The following is a 19,426-nucleotide window of genomic DNA, read 5'->3' on the forward strand; positions in this document are numbered from 1 at the left end:
CTTCCGTTCCTGGCCGCCCGGCCGCCGGCGCCAGCACCGCTGCTTCCGCTTCCGCTTCGCGCCCTCCCAGGGAGCTCAGCACAATTCATCTCTGCGGACACGGCCGAAAATCTTCGGGGACCATCAACAAATGTTCAACCGCCTAGGGACGAAAATAACCCCAGGATTCCCCAGAGACAAGAGCTGTTGAGAGAGAAAGTGGAGGAAGTCGCTGGGCAGCCCCGGCAGCAGGGAAGGAGGAGCCACTGGAACTTTCCGGGCTGGCCAACCTGCCCCAACTCCACTAACTCTGCCCCAACCTTCATCTCAGGAGAGGAGAACCTGCTGCCTGATGAACCCAATGTGTTTCCCCAAACCTGCTCCTAAAGGCTGCCCCACTGTCTTGGGATCACCCACCCTATTCCTGTCCTTCCCTTCCTGCCAAACAGCAAGCACTAACTACATCTAGCTTGTCCATTAGTCTCCATCCCCACTCTTTTCCTGATCCCAGCCTCATTTTTCCCTTGTCTCTGCACCGCAATGCTCAGAGGCTATGGGATTATAACCACTTTTCAACCAGTGCAAATATGTTTACTTATGTGTAAACATATGTAAAGCACTTAGAGCAGTTCCTGGCATGTGGAAGGATTATGTGTTTGCTAGTATCATTTTGTTATTTTTAACATTGTCATTATTTATTATTGTTTATTTTAGGTCAATCTCTGTTCTCAAAGACTGTTTCTCAGTCTTTGAGAAAGGGATGTGCCTGCAGGAAGTTTACTGAGAAGCCACATTTGTAAGGGAGTAAGACAGGCAGAAATGGGCAGAAAGGAGAATTAAACTGCCATGCAATTAAAATAGAGGCCTCAGCCCATCCTACTAGGAGCTCTGAAACTGGGGTGACCCTTGCAAGGCCTTCCGAGGCAAGGGTATCTGGCCTTTATACACAAACATTGACTGAGAGACTCAGCTGTGAGACCTCAGCAGCCTACATTTCTGGCAGCTAGGGGAATGAGCGTCTTTGTCCTGAAGGGTGGATTGCGGTGCTAGCCAGTGTCCACCACATCGTTACTACCTAGTAGTCCCTTCTATGGCTCCCTAACTCTCAAGACAAACCTAGCCTTCATAGCGCTTCCACCCCTCTCGGCCATCACCCACCACAAACCTTCTCCACAACAGCCTGTGGTCTCTTGCTCCTCTGCAGAGGCACACCTGCCTCTGAAGGGCCCAGCATCACAGTTTTCACACTGTGATGTTGCCGGGACCCATATTTGCACACCTCGCTCTCCACCCAGGTTGGGGCCATCTAGCTCATGTCTGTGTCCTGAGCACAAGAGATCCCGCATAGACTGCTCAAGACTCAATGATCCCAGGGAGTATAGCCCCCTCCCCCCAAGGAAGTTGCGCCCAGCCCTCCCCACTCTGTCCCACAGAGCAGATGCTCTTTCCTGTTGGGAATAAAGTACCAGAGACTCAGCTTCCTTCCTTTCTGCATGTGGCCTTGGAGAGGGCGGGACCTTGGAGGGAGGAGGGGGCTCCTGGGCAGAGAGGTGGAACAGAGGCTTCCTTGGGGAGAGGAAGTCTCCTGCTGCATGCTGAGGCGTGGGCCTCGTGAGCCAGTGAAAGGAGTACCCAGCTCTGCCCAGAGGGCCGGGGGAGAGGGCTATCCTCAAGGCCAAGGCTATTTGTGGAGGAGGGAGAACGGGACGTCTGGTCAAGCCTGGTGAGTTCCATATCAAACTGTCCTCTGCCACTCAGAGCAGGAACAGGGTCCAGCGGAGGCCCATGCCTACCCTGCCTCACTTGCATCTGAGAGGCAGAACTGAGAAACCCAGCAGGCGACAGTGTCCCAGGTGCCTCCCCATCACACCCACCTCCCTCTCATTTCCTGAGGGGGCGGGGCAAGAACCTTCCTCCTCCTTCTCAGAGGGGCCTAGACGGAGGCTGCAGCTCAGAGAAGCACCCACTCTGCCTGCTCTAACCCTGACCTTCACCCCCACTCCTACCTCCGTTTCGGCTCCTCCAGCCATGGACTCAGCAGCCAAGGACAAAACGCAGCCCGCACTTCCTCCTGGTATGAGCCCTCCTGGGTGGGCTGAGGGAGGGATGGTGGCAATTAAGATGGGAATGGTGGGCTTGGGTCCTCTCTGCCCAGTCTGGCTGGAGCTGTCTAGGGCAGCGAGATGAGTGGACTGCCCTGGGGCACAGGCCAAGGGGTAGGAAGGGGAGCAGATTCGGCAGCCACTTCCTGCAGGCCCTGCCCAACCGACTCGGCTGCCCAGGCTCTTCCTGCCCAGGGCCTGAGTGGCCGGAGCAGGAGAGGGCAGAGCAGCTGGCCCGGGGTGCGGCACTCAAGTGGGCCTCGGGCATCTTCTACCGGCCAGAGCAGCTGGCCAGGCTCAGCCAGTACCGTAGCCGTGAGGTGCAGCGTACCTGCTCCCTGGAAGCACGCATCAAGGTGGGCATCAGGCAGGTGGCAGCAGTGCCGGGGGTGGGCTGCAGGACTGGCCAGGCCTCACTGGCTGCCTCCCTCCCACAGTCGGTGGTGCAGTCATACCTGGAAGGTGTGAAGACTGGTGTGTGGCAGCTGGCCTGGGCCCTTGAGGCTGTGCAGGGAGCCCGTGAGGCCCTGGGCCAAGCCCATGGGTTGCTCCGGGGTATGGCTGAGGCTGCACAGACTCTAGAACCCTTGCGGGAGCAGGTTGTACAGCACAAGCAACTGCAGGCCATGTCGCAGCTGCTGCCCCGGCTGCGAGCTGGTGAGTGTACAGGGCCCCAGGCCTCAGCCCTCCGACAGCTGGTCGACAAACACCATCGCTGACCAAGCGGCTGGGGGTGCCAGTGGGAGATTGCGTGGAGAGCCATATTGGGGACCTTCTTGGGCTTCAAATGGCATATGAAGCAGGGTGCATATTAGTTCATTCTGGGGTTCCCAAGCATGGAATGTCTGAGTCAAGGCTGACAACAAGTGACTCTGGCCAACCTGGCTGTTAATTTACTGAAATATTTCCCTAACAGGGTGGATTGAACAGCCACTGGCCTAGCCCCCCTAGTTCCTCCCTGCCTTCCCTCCAAGATCCCTCACTTCCTCATTTTCCATCAGCTCAAGGGTTTACACCCGGCCCACCATGTAGGCTCTTCCCTGGGTCCTTTCAGACTGACCAATGCTCTGCTGATTATTAAATGTTTTACACATCACCCCAGCCCCAGGGCCTCAGCATCTATTGCTATACCCACTGCACAGGTGGGAAGACTGAGACCCAGGGCTGTGTCTTCTCCCTGCTTAGTGCCAGCTGCAGTGGCCCACACACAGACCCTGATTGATGCCCAGCGGCTCTTGGAGGCATATGTGAGCCTTCGGGAACTGGAGCAGCTGCAAGAGGAGACGTGGGCACCTCTCGGGGTCCTGGAGTTGCCAGTCTTTGAGGGGCTGGGCCCTCTGGCTGAGGCTCTGGGCCAGGCAGTGGAGGCAGCTGCAGGGGCTGCGGGGCGGCTGGCACGCGAGGACCCAGCCCTGCTGGTGGCTGCTGTGCGTGTGGCTGAGGTGGATGCCGGGCGGCTAACCTCCTTGGAGCAGGCCCCCCGGGACTGGCGGCAGCGCTGTCTGCGGGCACTACAGGAGGGCTTGGAGCGGATCTACTTTGGGACACCTTTGCAGCCTGGGCCAGGAGCACTAGCAGAGTGGCTGGAGGCTCTGCGGGAGGCTCTACCAGCAGAGCTGGCTGCGGCTGAGGCACTTGTAGCACCCTGCTGCCCACCACACTACAAGGTGGTCCGGCTGTGGGCCCATACCCTGCACAGCGGCCTGCGCCGCTGCCTGCAGCAACTCCTGGAAGGGCCAGAGATGGAAGCTGCTGATGCCTTCACCTTGCTGCACTGGGCACTGCACGTGTACCTGGGGTCAGTGTCCCTGGGGCAATGGGATGTGGGTGCATCAAAGGCTGGAGGCTCAGTGTAACACTAGGCCACCCATATCCAGGCCAGAAATGATGGGGAGCCTGGAGTTGGGGCCTGAGGCTGATGTGTCTGATCTGGAGCCCCTCCTGACCCTGGAGAACATCGAGCAGTTGGAGGCAATATTTGTGGCCAAAGTCCAGGTGAGTAGTTGGGGCGCAGGTTCAGAGCAGCTTTGCCACCAGCTGTGGGCCTGTATCTATGGAGTCGCATGTCTACCTGTGTCTAGCAGTGTCAGTGCCCTGCTACATCCTGCTGCACCTTGCCCCTTTCCCCAGGCAAGTGTGGCCCAGTGGCTACAGAAGGCACTGGATGGGGAGGTAGCTGAGTGGAGCCGAGAGCAGGAGCCTGACACAGACCCTTCTGGCTTCTACCACTCACCCATGCCGGCCATCGTGCTGCAGGTGGGTGAAAAGTGGCAGGCAGGGCAGCAGCCCACATAGGGAAAGGGAAGGGGGACAGGAGTCAGCTGATGGCCGCCCATCCCTGTCTGTAGATCCTGGAAGAGAACATTCGAGTGACCAGAATAGTCAGCGAGTCACTGCAGCGGCGGGTGCATGGCATGGCACTGTCAGAACTGAGCGCATTCCTGAGGAGGTCTGCCAAGGCACTGACCCACTCCCAACCCCTGGCCCTGCTCCTGGGGCAGCCTTAAGGGGCTCTGAGTGATAAGAGACACCTGTGGAAAAGGGTTCCTTCAAAACAGGGCCTTGGGTATCTTGGAGGTGGGGCCAGAGTGACAGCAGATACAGGAGCCACCTCTGCTCTTTGCAGCTTCAGTGATGCTCTGATCCGATTCTCCAGAGACCACCTCAGGGGGGAAGCAGCAGCCCCTCATTACGTGCCCTACTTACTGGCCACCCTCAACCACCAATCAGCACTCAGGTACCAGGAGGCCCCCCGCAGAACCCCACCTTCACTAACCCCAGACTGAACACCTATTAGGTATGGACCCAGCTCACACTAGGCCTCTGGGAATTTTGGACTCATGTAACCCTGGAGTTCCAATCCTAGTTCTACTAACTACTAGCTGTGTGACCTTGAGCCAGTCACCTAATCTCTCTGCATCTTGCTTTTGCCATCAGCAGTATATGGGTAATAATGGATATTCTGAGAATCACATGAGATAACAGATATAAAGTACCTCCCACAGTACCTGGCACATAGTGTCAATTATTCATTCATTCAAGAAACATTTATCAAGGTCCTACTCTGTGCCAGGTAATGTCTGGCATTACGGCTGTGAACAAAATAAAAATATTCCCTTCCTTTTGGGTCTTATGTTCTTTGGGGTGGGGGCAGAGAGGACAAACAAGTTGATGATTTTGACTCCCTCCTGACTGGGATTAACTCTCTTCGTTTACCGAAACAGAAACCGAAAGACATGACTTGCTCAAGGTCACACCGCGAATTAGAGGCAGGTCCAGCTGGCCTGTGTCCCGTCTAACTCGCTGAGTCCACTACTCCCAGCCTCAGTCCATGCCCCCAGCCTTTCAGAAGTGCAGGGAGCCGCCTTTCTTGCCCCCCATGCAACACACTTGCGCCACTAGGTGGCGCCCGAGTGGCTAGACAACAGAGGGCCTCTTGGGCCTTGGCCTTGGTCCTGAAGCCATACTTTTGGTCGGTCCAGCTCCTCTGTGTCCGTCCTGCAGCCCGGCTGGGTGACTCCAGGGGCCTTGGCTCCGGTGGAGGCAGCGTTGGACGAGTTGCAGAGGAGGATCTGCCGCCTGGTGTTGGAGGCGCTGCTGGCCAAGCTACAGGTGAGGCTTCAGGTGGAGATGGGGATGGGAGGAGGAGATACGGCGTATGCATGGGGGTCTCTGCGGGGAATGCCGGGTCTGAATCATCTCTCCAGCCGCGTCTCTAACCTCCGCTCCCAGCCCCTATTCGCGGCTATGCCCTCTCGCCGGTGGCTGTCGAGCCCAGAGCTGCTGGATGATGTGTGCGAGCGGACGGAGCGCTTCTGCCGGGACTTCCGACACGTGCGGGATCCTGCGGTCCAGGTGCGTCTGGTGGGGAACAGCTAGGGAGGGGGGAAAGTGCCCATGGGAAAAGCGTCCTGGGCCCATTTGATCGTGCTTCCTGCAGCTACTGCTGGTCGAGGCGGAGCGTACCGTGGTGCTGCAGTACCTACGTGCGCTGATGCAAGGCCGCCTAGTGTGCCGCGGTGCTGACGAGCGGACCCAGGCGGCTGAGCGCCTGCGGCACGATGCCGCTCAGCTTCGGGAGCTTTTCCTCGGTTTGGTGAGAATCTGGGGGAGCAGATGGGCGGGAGTCTCAGTGGTTGGATAGGGGCCGAGGGCTGGAGAGAGACCAACCCCGACGTGCTCAGGGCCTGGAGGAGAGCGTTCAGTGCGCGCCAGTGCTGCTCGCCTTGAGGGAGCTGCTGAACCTCCGCGACCCCACGCTGCTTGGCCTCGAGGTGGCAGGCTTGCGACAACAATTTCCCGACGTGAGGTGCGAAGACGGACGGGGAAGGGAGGAGGGACCCAGGAGGGACTGGGCGAGGCTGACGCACCTGTACTCCATAGCGAGGATCACGTCTCCGCCCTCTTGGACCTGCGCGGGGACGTGTCCCGAGAGCAGCGCCTGGCCGCACTCAGCTCTCTGCAGGCCGGCCCGCAGCCCTCGCCCCCGGCGGGTCGCCGCGCACTCTTCAGCCTCGTGCCAGCACCTGCACCCCCGCTGTCCTCCTGCCTCCCCTCGGGGTCCTGTGCCTGACCCCCGTCTGCCTGCAGAATAAAGCCACGGCCCCCGTATGCATGAATTGTGTGTGTTGAAGTGGGCATGAAATAAAAGTCCCCGCGAAGGTCAGGGGGTCCAAGTGCAGTGACACACCTAAGGTATCCTGGCTCCGGTTCTGATATACGGCTGCGCCCCCCCATCCCGGCATCAGACCTGTATGTGGGCTGTTTTCCCAAGAACCAGGGCTTCCCGCGCTGTATGCGGACTACATCCCCACGTGTCCGGGCACCCGCAGTGAGTTCGCATCTCCCGCGCGACTACTGAGAGTCGGACTACGGAGGCGGAGGGGGCGGGCTTAAGACCACATCCCACCCAGGGGCGGGACCCGATGGCGGACACCGCCCCCCATGCTCTGCCTGGCCCCACCCCCAGCCCTGTCCTCAGGCGCGTGCGGCCGCGGAGATTGACGCGAATCCTCCGTCTGAGCGTGCGCGCGCCCGAGTGCGTGCGTCACCAGCGTCGGCTCCCGCGGGCTGGGCAGCCGGCGGCCTGTGTTGCGGAGCGGGAACAGCGGCGGCGAGAAGAGGATTGAACAGGTGGGGGCGCGGCACGCGGACGGAATCCCCCCCACCCCCGAAAGGCCGAGAAGGCGTTCGACGCGACCCCTCTTCATCTACCAGGGAACCCAGATCCATTGTCCTCTGGCCCCGCCCTCCATTGGGCACGCCCTTTGCCCCTTCCCCCGCCACTTATTGGCTGTAGGTTACTCGATTTCCCAGTCCGCATTGGCTCTTCTTCCACGGTATCCTCTCCCGGAGTTTCTTATTGGCGCAGGTCACACCCTCTTATTTATCACCAGACTCCGCCTTCAGTCTGGGGTCCTCCCACAACCATCTTTCATTCATTCTGCATCTAGTGCTGGGTACTTTGGTCTTGGGGGGTGAATCAGACCCATCCCCGCCCTCGGGGAGTTCAGGGAATGATGGGGGGGGACACGGACCAAGGCTCCGACAGTGACAGCCTAGGGTGGTCAAGAAGCCTCTAAAACACTGGGAAGGCTTCCCGGAGGAGGTGAGGCCTGAACCAAGTCGTGAAGAATGGTTAGGAGTTTGCTACAGGGAGACATTGGGAGGGCATTCTTGGCAAAAGGACCTGAGACATGAAAGAAACAGGCGTATCCTGATAATTGCAAAGAGGTAGGTGAAATGAAAGAAGGGGAGATGAAGGAGATTGGTACAAGTAGAGGCCTGGAGACCAGTGAGGAATCCAGAAAAGTGTATAGTTAGTTGAGGGGAGGAAGCCTGAGGCCTGAAATCTTTTCCAGCAACTTGTCACTAGGCAGAGCGCTAGGAGGAGGGGCAGGGGATCCGAACTAGATGGGGAAGCAAAGTGCAGGGAAGGAATGATTCCAGTTCTGAGAAAAACAGGGGCTCTTGGTTTCATTCCTTTATTGAGGAACTGTTCTGGGGACACAGCTGTGAACACTTAAAAGGAGAAAACAGACACTAATCACTTGTACTGTACTTCAGATGGTGGTAACTGCATCACAGGACACTATTGTAGGGAAGGGGAGGTTGTAGTGGAGACGGTCTAGAGGAGGTTTACTCTTTTATAGAGGATGTGTTAGGAAGGCTTTTCTAACAAGATATTTGTACAGAAATGTGAGGAAAGTGAGAGTGATCCCTGCAGTTATATGAGGGGAAAACATTCCAGACAGCAGACATGCTTAGTTTGAGATACCTGTTATACATTCAAGTAAAGATTGAGAACTGGCAACACTAGTCTGAAGTTTATGGAAGACGTTTGGGCTGACATATTTAAAACCATGAGAGTGGATGAGATCACCTAGGGAGTGAGCGTAAATGGAGAAGAGGAGAGAAGTTTCCAAGTCCTGGACATTACCGTGTTAAGAGGTCAGAAAGATAGGGATGACCGGCAAGTAAGGCCAAGAACAAACAGCCAGTGAGGTGGGAGAACCATGTTCCAGTGTATTTGGGAACCAAGTGGAAAACATGGCCAAGCCAGGATGAAGTCATTAACTTTGTCAAATTCTACTGATTAATATGAAGATCACTGGTGACCTTGGTCAGATCAGTTTTGATAGTGGGGGACAAAAAGTCCCCACTTGTAGTGAAATTTAAGAGAGAATAGGAAAAGAAGGAATTGGAGACTGAATATAGATGACTTGAGGTGTTGTGTTGCCCTAAGAAGCAGCTGAAAGGAGATGCAGTGGAGCTGGAAGAATGTGGTGTCAAGGAGGGTTATGTTTTGTTTTTTAAGATGGAGAAATAACAGCATGTGTTTATACTGATGGGAAGAATCCAATAGAGAGGAAGAGATTGATGGTGGAGGAGATGTAGGAAAGAAGAGAAATGCTGGAATTATGTCCCTGAGCAGGCAGGAGAGTTTGGAGGCTGGAGCCTTCAGTCAATCTCTGAGGAGAGACTAGGTTGTACTGAGCCCTGGTACAGAGTCAGGGGTGAGTGTCCTGACACCGGCCTTGGATGACCATTAGGAAGATGCCTCTAGGGGACAGATCAGGGATTGGCTTGGATTTGCTGAAGTTTCCCTCTGCTCACCAAAAGCTGATTCTAATTTGGATTTGAGCAGATGGCCCAGAGAAGACAGAGCATTCCAGGTGAAGGGACTAGCATAAGCAAGGGGCCTGCAGGCATTCAAACTGACTGAGGCCCAGTGGTGGATGGAGCCAGGTGGGAGGGGTGGGGTGAGACTGAGAAAATGCCATAGGTAGAAGGCAGGTGGAAGGTAGTGAGACCCCCTCACCCATCATCCTGGCCGCTGAGGCTACACTGTACCAAACTCCCAGTCTGGGCGGGTGCTGAGCACAGGGATTAGAATCATGAGTGGGGGCTTAGGCCTTGCTCTCAGAAGCTCACAGGCCAAGGGGATTTGAGTCACCAACATCTAGCTGGGTATATGAGACTCTTCCTCCTGCTTTCCCCCAGTCCAGCTTGCTTGGGTGAGCCTGCTGGAGGGGATGGACACTAGGGTGGAGGTGAGGGGGCAGGTTAGGTCCTGGGCCCACCAAAGACCCAGCAAGGGCAGTGTGGAGCACAGAGCCTGTTGATCCTCAGGCCACACCTACTCATGCTGGCCCCCACTTGCCCTTCTGTGTCTCCAGAAGTCGACAGTGTGGGGAGTTGGAGTGACCCAGCTGGATGTGACCACCAGGACAGAATGGTGCTGGACTCAGGGGCTCAGGTGTATGAGCAGGCACCCCCGAGCCCGCCAGCCAGTCCCTCATCCTTGGGCCATAGGCTGAGGCCCTCAGACCGAGATGGGACAGCACTGTATCCCTGGCCTCCCTCCCTGGCCTTGCCCCTGGCTCTGTCAGTTCCCCCAGCCCTGCGGCCCCGGCCTGAGCTGCAGCCCTTCTCAGAGCTGCACTTGGGCTACCGTGGCCATATGCGTCGCAGTGAGAGCACCTACACCGTAAACAGTACTGGCCGGCGGGGGGGCAGCACCCAGGGTCGGGCCGCACCTGGACGGGGACAGGACCACGGTGGAGGCACCCTGCGGCCTGCGGCCTCCCTGCCTCACATTGCTAAGACTCGAAAGGATGCAGGTCGTACTGCCAGCAAGAGCCCCTGCATGTTGGTGGCTCTGCGGCCAACGAACATGGACCGTGAGCGGGACAAATTCTTCCAGTCCCATTACACCTACAACCCACAGTTCGAGTACCAGGAGCCCATGCCTACGGCTGTGCTGGAGAAGTACCGTGAGGCCTCTGGACAGTTCATCCATCAGGTCAGTCCAGACTGCCCACCTCACCCTGGCCCTGACCACCTGAGAGGCCTGGCCTGACCTGCCACTGCGGCCCTTTACGCAGGCAGTTGGCATCATTGAGGCTGTTCTGGAGAAGTTTGGTACCTATGAACACTTTGAGGCTGCGACTGGGGGCCAGCTGCTGACAAAGTGCCAGATCTGGTCCATTGTGCGCAAATACATGCAGAAGGAGGGCTGCGTTGGGGAGGTGAGTTCACCCTGCCTGCGAGGCCCCTTTTCCACATGCTCCAAACCAGGCTACCGAATCGGCAGTGCCAGGCCCAGCTCTACACTGGTGGAGCTAGTGACCTCAGGCAGGCCCTGTCCCTGCCCCTGCCCCAGTAAGGTGGGAGCTGGCTCCAAACAGAGGTGGTCAAGTGTCTGGCCTGGCTGCCCTGTGACATCAGTGGGTCCACCTGCACACTGACCACAGGGCTGGTGGGGCATGGCTCACGGCTCTGCCACCTGCAGGTTGTGGTGCAGCTGAGTGAGGACCTGCTGTCCCAAGCAGTGATGATGGTGGAGAACAGCCGACCAACGTTGGCCATCAACCTGACTGGAGCCCGCCAGTATTGGTTGGAGGGCATGCTGCGGCACGAGATAGGTCAGAGTGTGGGTAGGCGGGTGGGCCGGCGGGGATGAGAGGGGGCTGGGATATGGGGGGGGGGGGCAATGAGGGTCTCCAATAACGCCACCCCCTCTCTTTCTTCCCCTTCCCTCTGGAGGATGGGCCCCTTCCCTTCATAAGCAGCTACTTCCTCCCTCTGCCTCACAGAGGTAGGCCAGAACATGCCAGTCCACTCTCGGGGCTCACCCTCATTTCTTATTCCTTCTGGGTGTCTTTTCCTCCCTCTACTTCCTCTCTGATTTCCCTTCACAGTGGGGCAGGACTGCTGAGGCCCAGACAGGCCAGAGAGAGAACCTTAAGGGTCCCACTAGCCCAGCCAGCATGCAGGCCCTCCAGGGTGGGTGGAAGTTCAGATCCTGGGAGTGCAATTAGCTGAAGACACACAGAACTGGGTTTAGGAGGGGTAGGGCCAGGCTGGAAAAGAGAGCATGGGACACTAATTCCTATTCTTTTCTGTCTGTCCCTCCTCATCAAGAATCCTGTTGCTCTGGGCAAAAGGTGGTTTTTGCTGGGGACATCAGCATGATATGGGCGTGCAGGATGTGGGGCTGGGGTCGTGTGTGAGTTCCTGCACCTCTCTGGGGGACTGGCGCACGGTGTGAGTTTGGGAGAGTTTTGTGTGTGTGTGTGTGTGTGTGTGTGTGTGTGTGTCTGTCTGTCTGTCTGTGTCTGTGTAGCCCTGGACGGGTGGGGGAGGATTCATGTGTGTGAGACTCTGGATCTTTGGGTGCGAGTTCGCCTGAGGAGGGTCTTCATGCTGCCTGGGGTTGGGTGAGTATGAGTTTGGGGTGGAGGGGACTCGTGTGAGAGCCTGAGTTTAGGGGCATGAAGATATGTGAGTTGCCAGCTAGAGGTCCAGCTGGGCAAAGAGGAGCCCAGGCTGGGCAGGAGGGTCCCCTGGATGTCCGGCCCAGCGCCGCCTCTCCCTCGCCCTCCCCGCAGGCACCCACTACCTGCGGGGCGTGAACAACGCGCGGCAGCCATGGCGCAGCACTGAGGGCCGCCTGCAGTACGGGCTGCGGCCAGCGAACCCCACCGAGGAGGGCCTGGCCAGCCTGCACAGCGTGCTGTTCCGCAAGCAGCCCTTTCTGTGGCGCGCTGCGCTCCTCTACTACACCATCCACCGCGCCGCGCGCATGTCCTTCCGCCAGCTCTTCCAGGACCTGGCGCGCTACGTGCAGGACGCCGACGTGCGCTGGGAGTACTGCGTGCGTGCCAAGCGCGGCCAGACTGACACTTCGCTGCCCGGTGGGCGCCCGTGCGGGGGTGGGGAGTGTCCTGGTCTGTGGCTCGGGTGCCAGGGCGGTGCAGGTGGGGTTTTGGGCCTGGGGCTCACGGCCCTCCCGTGTCCACAGGCTGCTTCAGCAAGGACCAGGTGTACCTGGATGGCATCGTGCGCATTCTGCGGCATCGCCAGACCATTGATTTCCCGCTGCTGACCTCGCTGGGCAAGGTGAGGGACCACGGGCCTTCAGAGGTCCCAGTTAGCTCTCCCCTCACTGCAGTATTCCCTGAGCCTCTGATTGGAACTCAACTGAGGACTGGTGCCAGGCCTCTCTGATGGGGAGAGCGTGGATGGAGGTGAACACAGGAGATGCAATGACAGTCTGGCAGCCAGTATAGGTGCTTGACCCAGCCCACAGGTGTGTGTGTAGACACTGCACTTCAAAGCAGGTGAGCATTCCAGGCCAAGGGAAAGGCCACGGGAAGGAGGCTGGAGAAATGACCAGGGACCAAGCCTCTGGCACTGGGTATTTGTGCCAGGCCGAGGAAGTCGAATTTCATCCAAAGCAATAGGGAATGCGGACCTTTAAGCAGAAGAGTGGCACAGGTGTTTGCTTTAGAAGGCTCCCTGTGTCATATGGGAGGAGAGGTCTAGGGAAGGGAATGCAGGGGGAAGTGGAGGAGGCCTTTCCAATCACCTTTGCAGAATTGATGGTGATCTGGCCTAACCTGCCATGCAGTTGGAGAGGAGGGGGCAAGCTGGAGAGATCTTCAGAGAATGGAATCTTTAACTCAGTGGCCACTCTGAGTGGGAGGGTGACAGGTTCTAAGCCCCCACCCTGGGATGTGACCTAGGGGCCCGTGAGGAGGCTGGGGCTGGCATAAGCTGGCACCCAGTAATGTTGGATATGGGGAGTCTCAGGTGCCTGAGGGATATCTAGGGAAAGGCATTCAGAAGGCAGTTGGATACCCAGGTTTGGAGGTGAGGGGGGAAACTGGACTGGAGACAGGACTGGGGTTGTAGGACATAGATGATAAAAGAAGGTGTTGAGGGAAAGAACAAACACCCGGGACTGAGCCTCAGGGTACGTAACATTGGGAGTGGATCAGGAGGCGAGAGGGGGGAGTTCCAGGAGCAAAGGGCTATACGCCATTGGAAGAGAGCCAGGACCAGCTGCCTGAAAGCCAGGGCACGCTGCCTACCCCTGAGGCCCAGCGTTCTTCCTGCAGGTGTCCTATGAGGATGTAGATCACCTTCGGCCCCATGGGGTGCTGGACAACACCCGAGTGCCCCACTTCATGCAGGACTTAGCGCGCTACCGGCAGCAGCTGGAGCACATCATGACCACCAACCGGCTGGATGAGGCAGAGCTGGGCCGCCTGCTGCCTGACTGATACTGGTTGGGGGCTACAGGCGCAGGCCCCGGACAGAGGGCTTCCAGATCAGCTCCCAGAACACGAAGCTGGCTGCCCTGTGCTTCCACAGCCTGCGTGTTTCTTCGGGAATGGGGAGGGCAGAAGCATTTCAGGAGGGAGGAGCAGCAACAGCAGAGAGTTTCTGTCCCTTGCTAGCCTCCCCGGACCCTGAGGGCCAACAGCAGCATGTCAGGCAAACTGAATCTGCCCTCCTGTCTCCAGCTGCCCGTTGAGCAGAGGAAAAGCCTGGGGGCAGAGGGAAGCTGAGCATGGATGGGGATGGGGGGGGGGGTTTGGGAGTAGAAACTTGTTCTTGCATGAGATGGCTTTGGGTGTCTGCATACTCCAGTCTTTTCCTCCCCCACCTGGCCCCTTGGTGCTCCTTCAGCTTTCATGCTGTCTACCTCTCACTGGGTCCTGGTGGGGATATCCCTTCTTCTGGGGTGATTGCCTGAGCCCGAGGTCCTGGCTTTCACACAGACTCAAGGAGCAGGGATCATGGTAGTAGAGACCCAGCTGGGCTGGGGTGTGCTTTCCAGTATTTTGCCTCTCCCACTATCATGTATCTGTCCCCTATTTATGTGCTTTACTTCCTGGGGCTGGGAGGCAGCAGCTTTTTAAGGTTCGGTGGAGGGAACAGGGCTCCTCTAGAAGGCACCGACTGTTCCTAGCTCCACCCACCCACACCCACACACACCCACACACACCCACACACACACACACACACACACACACACACACACGCCTTGTGAGTCAAGCTGAGAGCCCACCTGGCCCCGCCCTCACCCCGCACTGGTGTCTGCTGTCCCTGTCTTTGCCCACACCCTCACAGCGGGTCTCTGATGGAGGTTGGCATAGTCTGGCAGCAGCCTTGGTCACACCTGAGGGGCAGGCTTGATTGTTCCTAGCTCTTCCTAGTTCTGAGCCCCCTCCCAGACCAGGAGAGGTGCCAAGATGATTGTTGCTTCCAGTTTCACCTCAGACTCAGTAGTGTGAGGTTGACCCAGTCTCACTCCCACCCTTGGCCTTAGTTTTCCCATCTGAAAACTTGAAAACACAGCGGGGAAGTCCTTATTCGTTTAGTCAGTGAATATGTATAGAGCGCCTTCTGTGTACCAGTTAACTGGTCAGAACCCTTACTGAGCTCCCAGTCCCGAGAGAAGGCAGACAATTAAAACAATTACAATGAAGTGTGTGGACTCTGTCTACTCAAGGTCCCTTCCTCTTTCTCTCTCCTAATCTCATTTCCCAAGGGGGTGAGTTCTAGCCCTCTCAGTGGACAGAAGTGCCCCTTTTCTTGCACTTTGTGCCAGGCCTAAGGGCTTTCATGAGGTGGGGCTGGTGACTACACATGTCCCCAAATGGTTCATGAGGATAAAAGGGCCGTGGAGCAGGGTCTAAGGATCTGGCCCTTGTCCCACTGGGGACCTGGGTCTGGGGCCTCCAGGGGTACAGCTTGGGCTATTGAGGACAGAAACGGGCTGAGGACCAAGCCGTGGGCACACGGCTGGCCAGGTCATTGGGACTGAGAGGTACAAATCCACACCCTAGTTCCTGGGCAAAGAGCCAGAATCTGAGTCCAGGCTGACCCTCCAGAGTTTATTCACTTTCAGTGGTACTGGGCCAGATGGAGCCTTGTTGGCATCTGACCCCACCAGGGCAGGATTCCAGATCCCATCCTGCTGGGGCCTGGAGCGGCTTGTCAGCGCTATGGCTTTCAAGAATCTAGAGATAACCGAAAGGACGTGGTCAGTCGGGTGGAGCCCCCCTCCACTTCCCAGGCCATGTCCACCCATCAGGTTTGGTCAGCCTCACACCTTCAGCTTCATCCCCAGCCTCGAGGTCAGGCTCCGGCTCCAGTTCCGGCTCTGGCTCTGGTTCTGGCTCTGGCTCTGGTTCCGGATCCATTTGGGGTTCCATCTCCGGCTCAGCCCCTTCAGAGGTCTCAGCTTCCAGCTCTGGCTCCGTTTCCTCGAGGGTTCCAGATTGTGCTGCCTCGGAGTCCTCAGGACCCCGGGCCTCGTCGCAGTCTGAAACTCTGGGCAGCCAGGGGCATGCGGTCCCTGAGCCAGCTGCCTCAGGAGTCCAGTGGCCTGGGCATGGAGGGTCGTAGCTTCGTTCCCGGTAGCCTGCGGCGGAGGTGGGAGTGTCTCAGGCTCAATTTACCCCTTAAGTTTTCCTTTGCACACATGCGGGTCTTTGAGTAAGACCACAACTCGACGCCCCCACGCCACGCCCCCTCCTCTGACCTAGGCCCCGCCCCCTGCGCGCTCTCACCAGTGCCCACGTGCTGCCAGTCCCAGGCGGGGTCGGGCACGCGCACGGTTCGCTGGGCGCAGCTCAGCAGCTCCTGGCAGGCGGCCTCGCCCTTGCTTTGCACCAGCAGCAGCAGGCGGCGCACTCTGCGCTCGGCGTCTGGCAGCGCGTCCAACGCCTCGTACTCGGGCCCGGTAAGCACGCCCCGTGCCAGCAGCGCATCCAGCAGCAGCCCCGAGTCAGCCTGCAGCGTCTCTACCAGGCGTTTCCGCTCGCGGTCGATCGTCTCTGATGGCCTCTCCTGCGTGTTGCCCATGCTGCGGGCTACATGGGAGGTGGCGGGAGAGAGGTAGTGGGGGCCAGAGCTCCCCTGCCCTTGACCTCTCTCCCAGGGCCCCAGTGAACACCCGTCGATGGGGTCTAATAAGTTCACCTCGATCTCGACAGTCAGCGGCCGGCCAGCTCCGTAGCGCAGCACAGGACCTGTCCTCCTGCCTCTCTGGCCTCTTCTGTCCCGTCTCCTCAGGCTTCTCCTTTGGTCCCTAAATGTTAACTTGCAGCTCTCCTCTCCTCAGCGCTATCCCAGGACCCTTATCTACTCTGACCGCTCTCCCCAAGCAGGTCCTTTCTCCTGAGCCCCTGCCACCTGCAGATCCCGCGGTCGATTCAGACCCAGTTTCTCCAAACTAACTTCTCTTTCCCAACCTGCTTCCCCAACTTCACAGGCAGAAAGACCTACAACTGATCTTGATACCCCCACACCCAGCTTGCAGTCAAGTCCTTTCCAGTCTATCTGCCGAATATTTTTGTCAACCTCCCCACTAACTTAGTCAAGCCTTTCACTTCCAGCCTAGACCCTGCAAAACCCCGAATCCTCCCTCCAAGATCCCAAAGTGCTGAGAGCCTCCCCTGCTCCTCTCACCCGCTGGGCGAGACCCTTTACCCCAACTCTGAGGTCCATCCTTCCAGGACAGGCCCTGCCCCTGCACCCCCTCACCAATGCCACCACCATGTTGTAACCCCAACATGGTCTCATGGTTTCTCCTGATTTTCTAATACCTGAGCATAGATACCTGAATTCTCTTGAGTCTTAGCTCTGACCAAGATCTCCTAACATCACCTGAGACCAAGCTGTCTCCCTGCTGCCCTGGGAATGATTTACAGCCGTCATCTTGAAGTACCCAGGGCCCAACTCATAAAAGCTACCAGCAAGTGTTGAACTTTCACTGTTTTCCTCCATGGATCCTCCCATTTTGAGAGGCTGTCTCTCCCAAGCAGCAGGTGTTAGGCAGAAATGAATCTGCTTTGTTCATTTATTGACAACCACGGACAATGGCCCATCTCCTCTTGGGTGGCCTGACCCAGGCAGCAAGGCCCTTGGCATTAAGGACGCAGTTAGGTCAGGCCCTTGACCACTCCCTCTCTCAGCCTATTTCCCCTGGCCTTAGCCTTGTCCACAAAGCACCCTCCTGGGTCTCGTCCTCCCTTTCCTCTACCTCCTTACCTGGCTCTAGGTCTGGGAGAGAGGATTTGGTCCTAGCCCCCATCCTGCTTCCAGATCTCTCTCGCTACCTGGGGTCATGCTCTGCCTCCCTGGTCATTTCACACCTCCTAGCCATATGGAAGTGTCAGCCCTTCCCCCAGGACACAAGCAGAACCAGGACTACCCTTCCCCTCCCCTCCTTCATGTCCCATCGGTGACAAATGCTGCTCCCCCACTTCTCAGTGAGTATCAGCATCTCCCTCAACCCCTCCATGGTCACCTCATTTCCGATAACTGTCTCTCTGAGTACCTCTCACTCCTATCCCATCACCTCCACAGAGTGACTTTGACAGCTCTCTGGGGTAGGACTTTTGTCCCCATTTTACAGATGAGAGACAGGCTCACAGAGACCACATGCAGAACTGGAATCTGACTTGCTCCAGCCTGAACTACAACAAGATCTCCTGCCAAACAGAATGTCAGCCAAAACTACCTGGGCCCCCCGCCCCCATGGCCCATCAGAGAGAATCCAGACTATCTGTCCACCTCCCACCCCCTGGACAGCCAGGCTTTCCCCCACTTCCCTCCACCACCCCCCTCCATGCTGTGGATCCACCCTCTAAGACTCAAATGTCCCCTCATCCACCCCAATGCGTGAGTGTCCCAAAGGCAGACTGCGTCCTTCTCCTGTGTACCCCAGTGAACAACATATACCCTCACCACTAGACTGACATCACTGCACCGTTTACTATGGGTCCTCTGCCTTCTTCACTTGAGGCTTGCAAAGCCTGTCCCCCCAGCCACCAGTGCAGGGAGGGAGGGAGGACAGAAACCACTCTGCACAGGTTCAGAGCGGGGGGGGGGGGGGGGGGGGGGTGGGGGGGGGGGTGGGGCGGGCGCGAGGCAGATTAGACTGGCCCCTCCTTCTCTCTCACTCCTCCCCAAGTTCTTTTCATGTTAGCCTCCTCCTCCCATTATCCCAAGTCCACTCTAGGGTGCAGAGACCCCAGCTGGTCCGGGTCCTCTCTCTGAGACTCCATGCTCAGAATTGAATACTAAAGTTATGTCCTTCAATGGTCACAGCCCAGATCCTTCCCGGACCACCAGGCGGCTCCAGTTACGAGGCATGAACCGGGGTCTCTGCCGCCCTCCCCACCTCGCTTCCCACGCGCGTTCTTTTCCTAAGGAGCGAAGGTGGTGGGAAACTGCGGGAGCCTTTGCGCACGTGCGCACCCTTAACTCCCCTCCACCCAGCCCCAGAGCGAGTCCTGCGGAGGGGCGGGGCTCACAGACCTCCTTCGGGCGCGGCTGGTTTTGGTGCGGCGTGGATTTTGCCCAGACTCAGTTTCTCTTCCCTCCCCCAGCCGGAGGGGGGCGGGGGTGCAGTGGGGCTCCCGGTCCGTGCGCTCCCAGCGGCCCTACATACAGGTCAAGCCTCGGCGGGGCAGGAGATGACAAGGCAGAAAGGGCCGGGCGGGGTAGGGATGCAAGCAGCAGCTGCGGCGGGGGCGGGGCGGCCAGGGCTGCCGGGAACAGGGAGAGGGTGGGGAAGGGGGACCGTTCTTCTCGGGACGCCGGGAGGCAGGCCGCAGAGGTCTCGTACCGCCTGGGCTTGTACACGTAGTCGGCTTTCCCTCTTCACCCCGCGCGCCAGATTTGTCAGGGAGGGGACAGTTAAGCCCGCGGCCCCAAGTACCCCAGCAATTCCCAGGCGTTCTACACCTATCCTCTAGTCCACTCATCTCTGCCTGTCACAGATAAGGCTCAGAGAAGGAGGCCAGCGGACCCAGGATCACAGAGCGGATGCACTGCGGTGCTGGGTGTGACCCCCAAAGCCCCGCTTCCCGGAGGCCGCAGTGGCCGCGCCGGACCTGGATTCGGACCCGGAGGATGGGGCCTAAGCAGGAGAACCAGGGGCTGGCTCCCCAAGCACCTCCACTCTCCAAGGGTTCCTCGACTAAAGATTAAAACCCTAGGATCTGGACGCTTCTAGGAATGACAAGTCGCCCCCCACC

General features: G+C 58.1%; 3 protein-coding genes across 7 annotated transcripts; 2 read left to right on the top strand and 1 right to left on the bottom strand.

The window, feature by feature from the left end:
* The first annotated feature begins 1,624 nt into the window (after window positions 1–1,624).
* EXOC3L1 (exocyst complex component 3 like 1) lies at window positions 1,625–6,762 on the top strand. The gene is made up of 14 exons (XM_057712700.1): window positions 1,625–1,702; window positions 1,907–2,053; window positions 2,277–2,437; window positions 2,519–2,738; window positions 3,267–3,879; window positions 3,959–4,076; window positions 4,212–4,337; window positions 4,430–4,530; window positions 4,708–4,818; window positions 5,564–5,693; window positions 5,814–5,936; window positions 6,022–6,177; window positions 6,266–6,390; window positions 6,465–6,762. The coding sequence occupies exons 2-14, from the start codon at window positions 2,008–2,010 to the stop codon at window positions 6,652–6,654; spliced, it is 2,220 nt and encodes a 739-aa protein (XP_057568683.1). The 5' UTR covers window positions 1,625–1,702; window positions 1,907–2,007; the 3' UTR covers window positions 6,655–6,762.
* A 371-nt stretch (window positions 6,763–7,133) lies between these two features.
* MATCAP1 (microtubule associated tyrosine carboxypeptidase 1) lies at window positions 7,134–15,203 on the top strand. The gene is made up of 7 exons (XM_057713145.1): window positions 7,134–7,214; window positions 9,761–10,386; window positions 10,469–10,612; window positions 10,876–11,008; window positions 11,975–12,280; window positions 12,388–12,485; window positions 13,487–15,203. Exons 2-7 carry the CDS (start codon window positions 9,817–9,819, stop codon window positions 13,649–13,651), a joined length of 1,416 nt encoding a protein of 471 aa, XP_057569128.1. The 5' UTR covers window positions 7,134–7,214; window positions 9,761–9,816; the 3' UTR covers window positions 13,652–15,203.
* A 54-nt stretch (window positions 15,204–15,257) lies between these two features.
* NOL3 (nucleolar protein 3) lies at window positions 15,258–18,869 on the bottom strand. 5 transcript variants are annotated; one of them, XM_057713151.1, is made up of 5 exons: window positions 18,705–18,869; window positions 16,362–16,470; window positions 15,950–16,252; window positions 15,490–15,801; window positions 15,258–15,397 (listed from the first exon to the last, which is right to left on the bottom strand). In XM_057713151.1, exons 3-5 carry the CDS (start codon window positions 16,242–16,244, stop codon window positions 15,390–15,392), a joined length of 615 nt encoding a protein of 204 aa, XP_057569134.1. In that variant the 5' UTR covers window positions 16,245–16,252; window positions 16,362–16,470; window positions 18,705–18,869; the 3' UTR covers window positions 15,258–15,389. The 5 variants fall into 5 exon arrangements, with proteins under 5 accessions (XP_057569134.1, XP_057569131.1, XP_057569133.1 ...); XM_057713148.1 differs by lacking the exon at window positions 16,362–16,470; XM_057713150.1 differs by having other exon boundaries at window positions 15,950–16,470.
* Window positions 18,870–19,426: the final 557 nt, after the last annotated feature.

This window comes from Hippopotamus amphibius, chromosome 16 (genome assembly GCF_030028045.1).
Source record: "Hippopotamus amphibius kiboko isolate mHipAmp2 chromosome 16, mHipAmp2.hap2, whole genome shotgun sequence".
Taxonomy (NCBI): Eukaryota; Metazoa; Chordata; class Mammalia; order Artiodactyla; family Hippopotamidae; genus Hippopotamus; species Hippopotamus amphibius.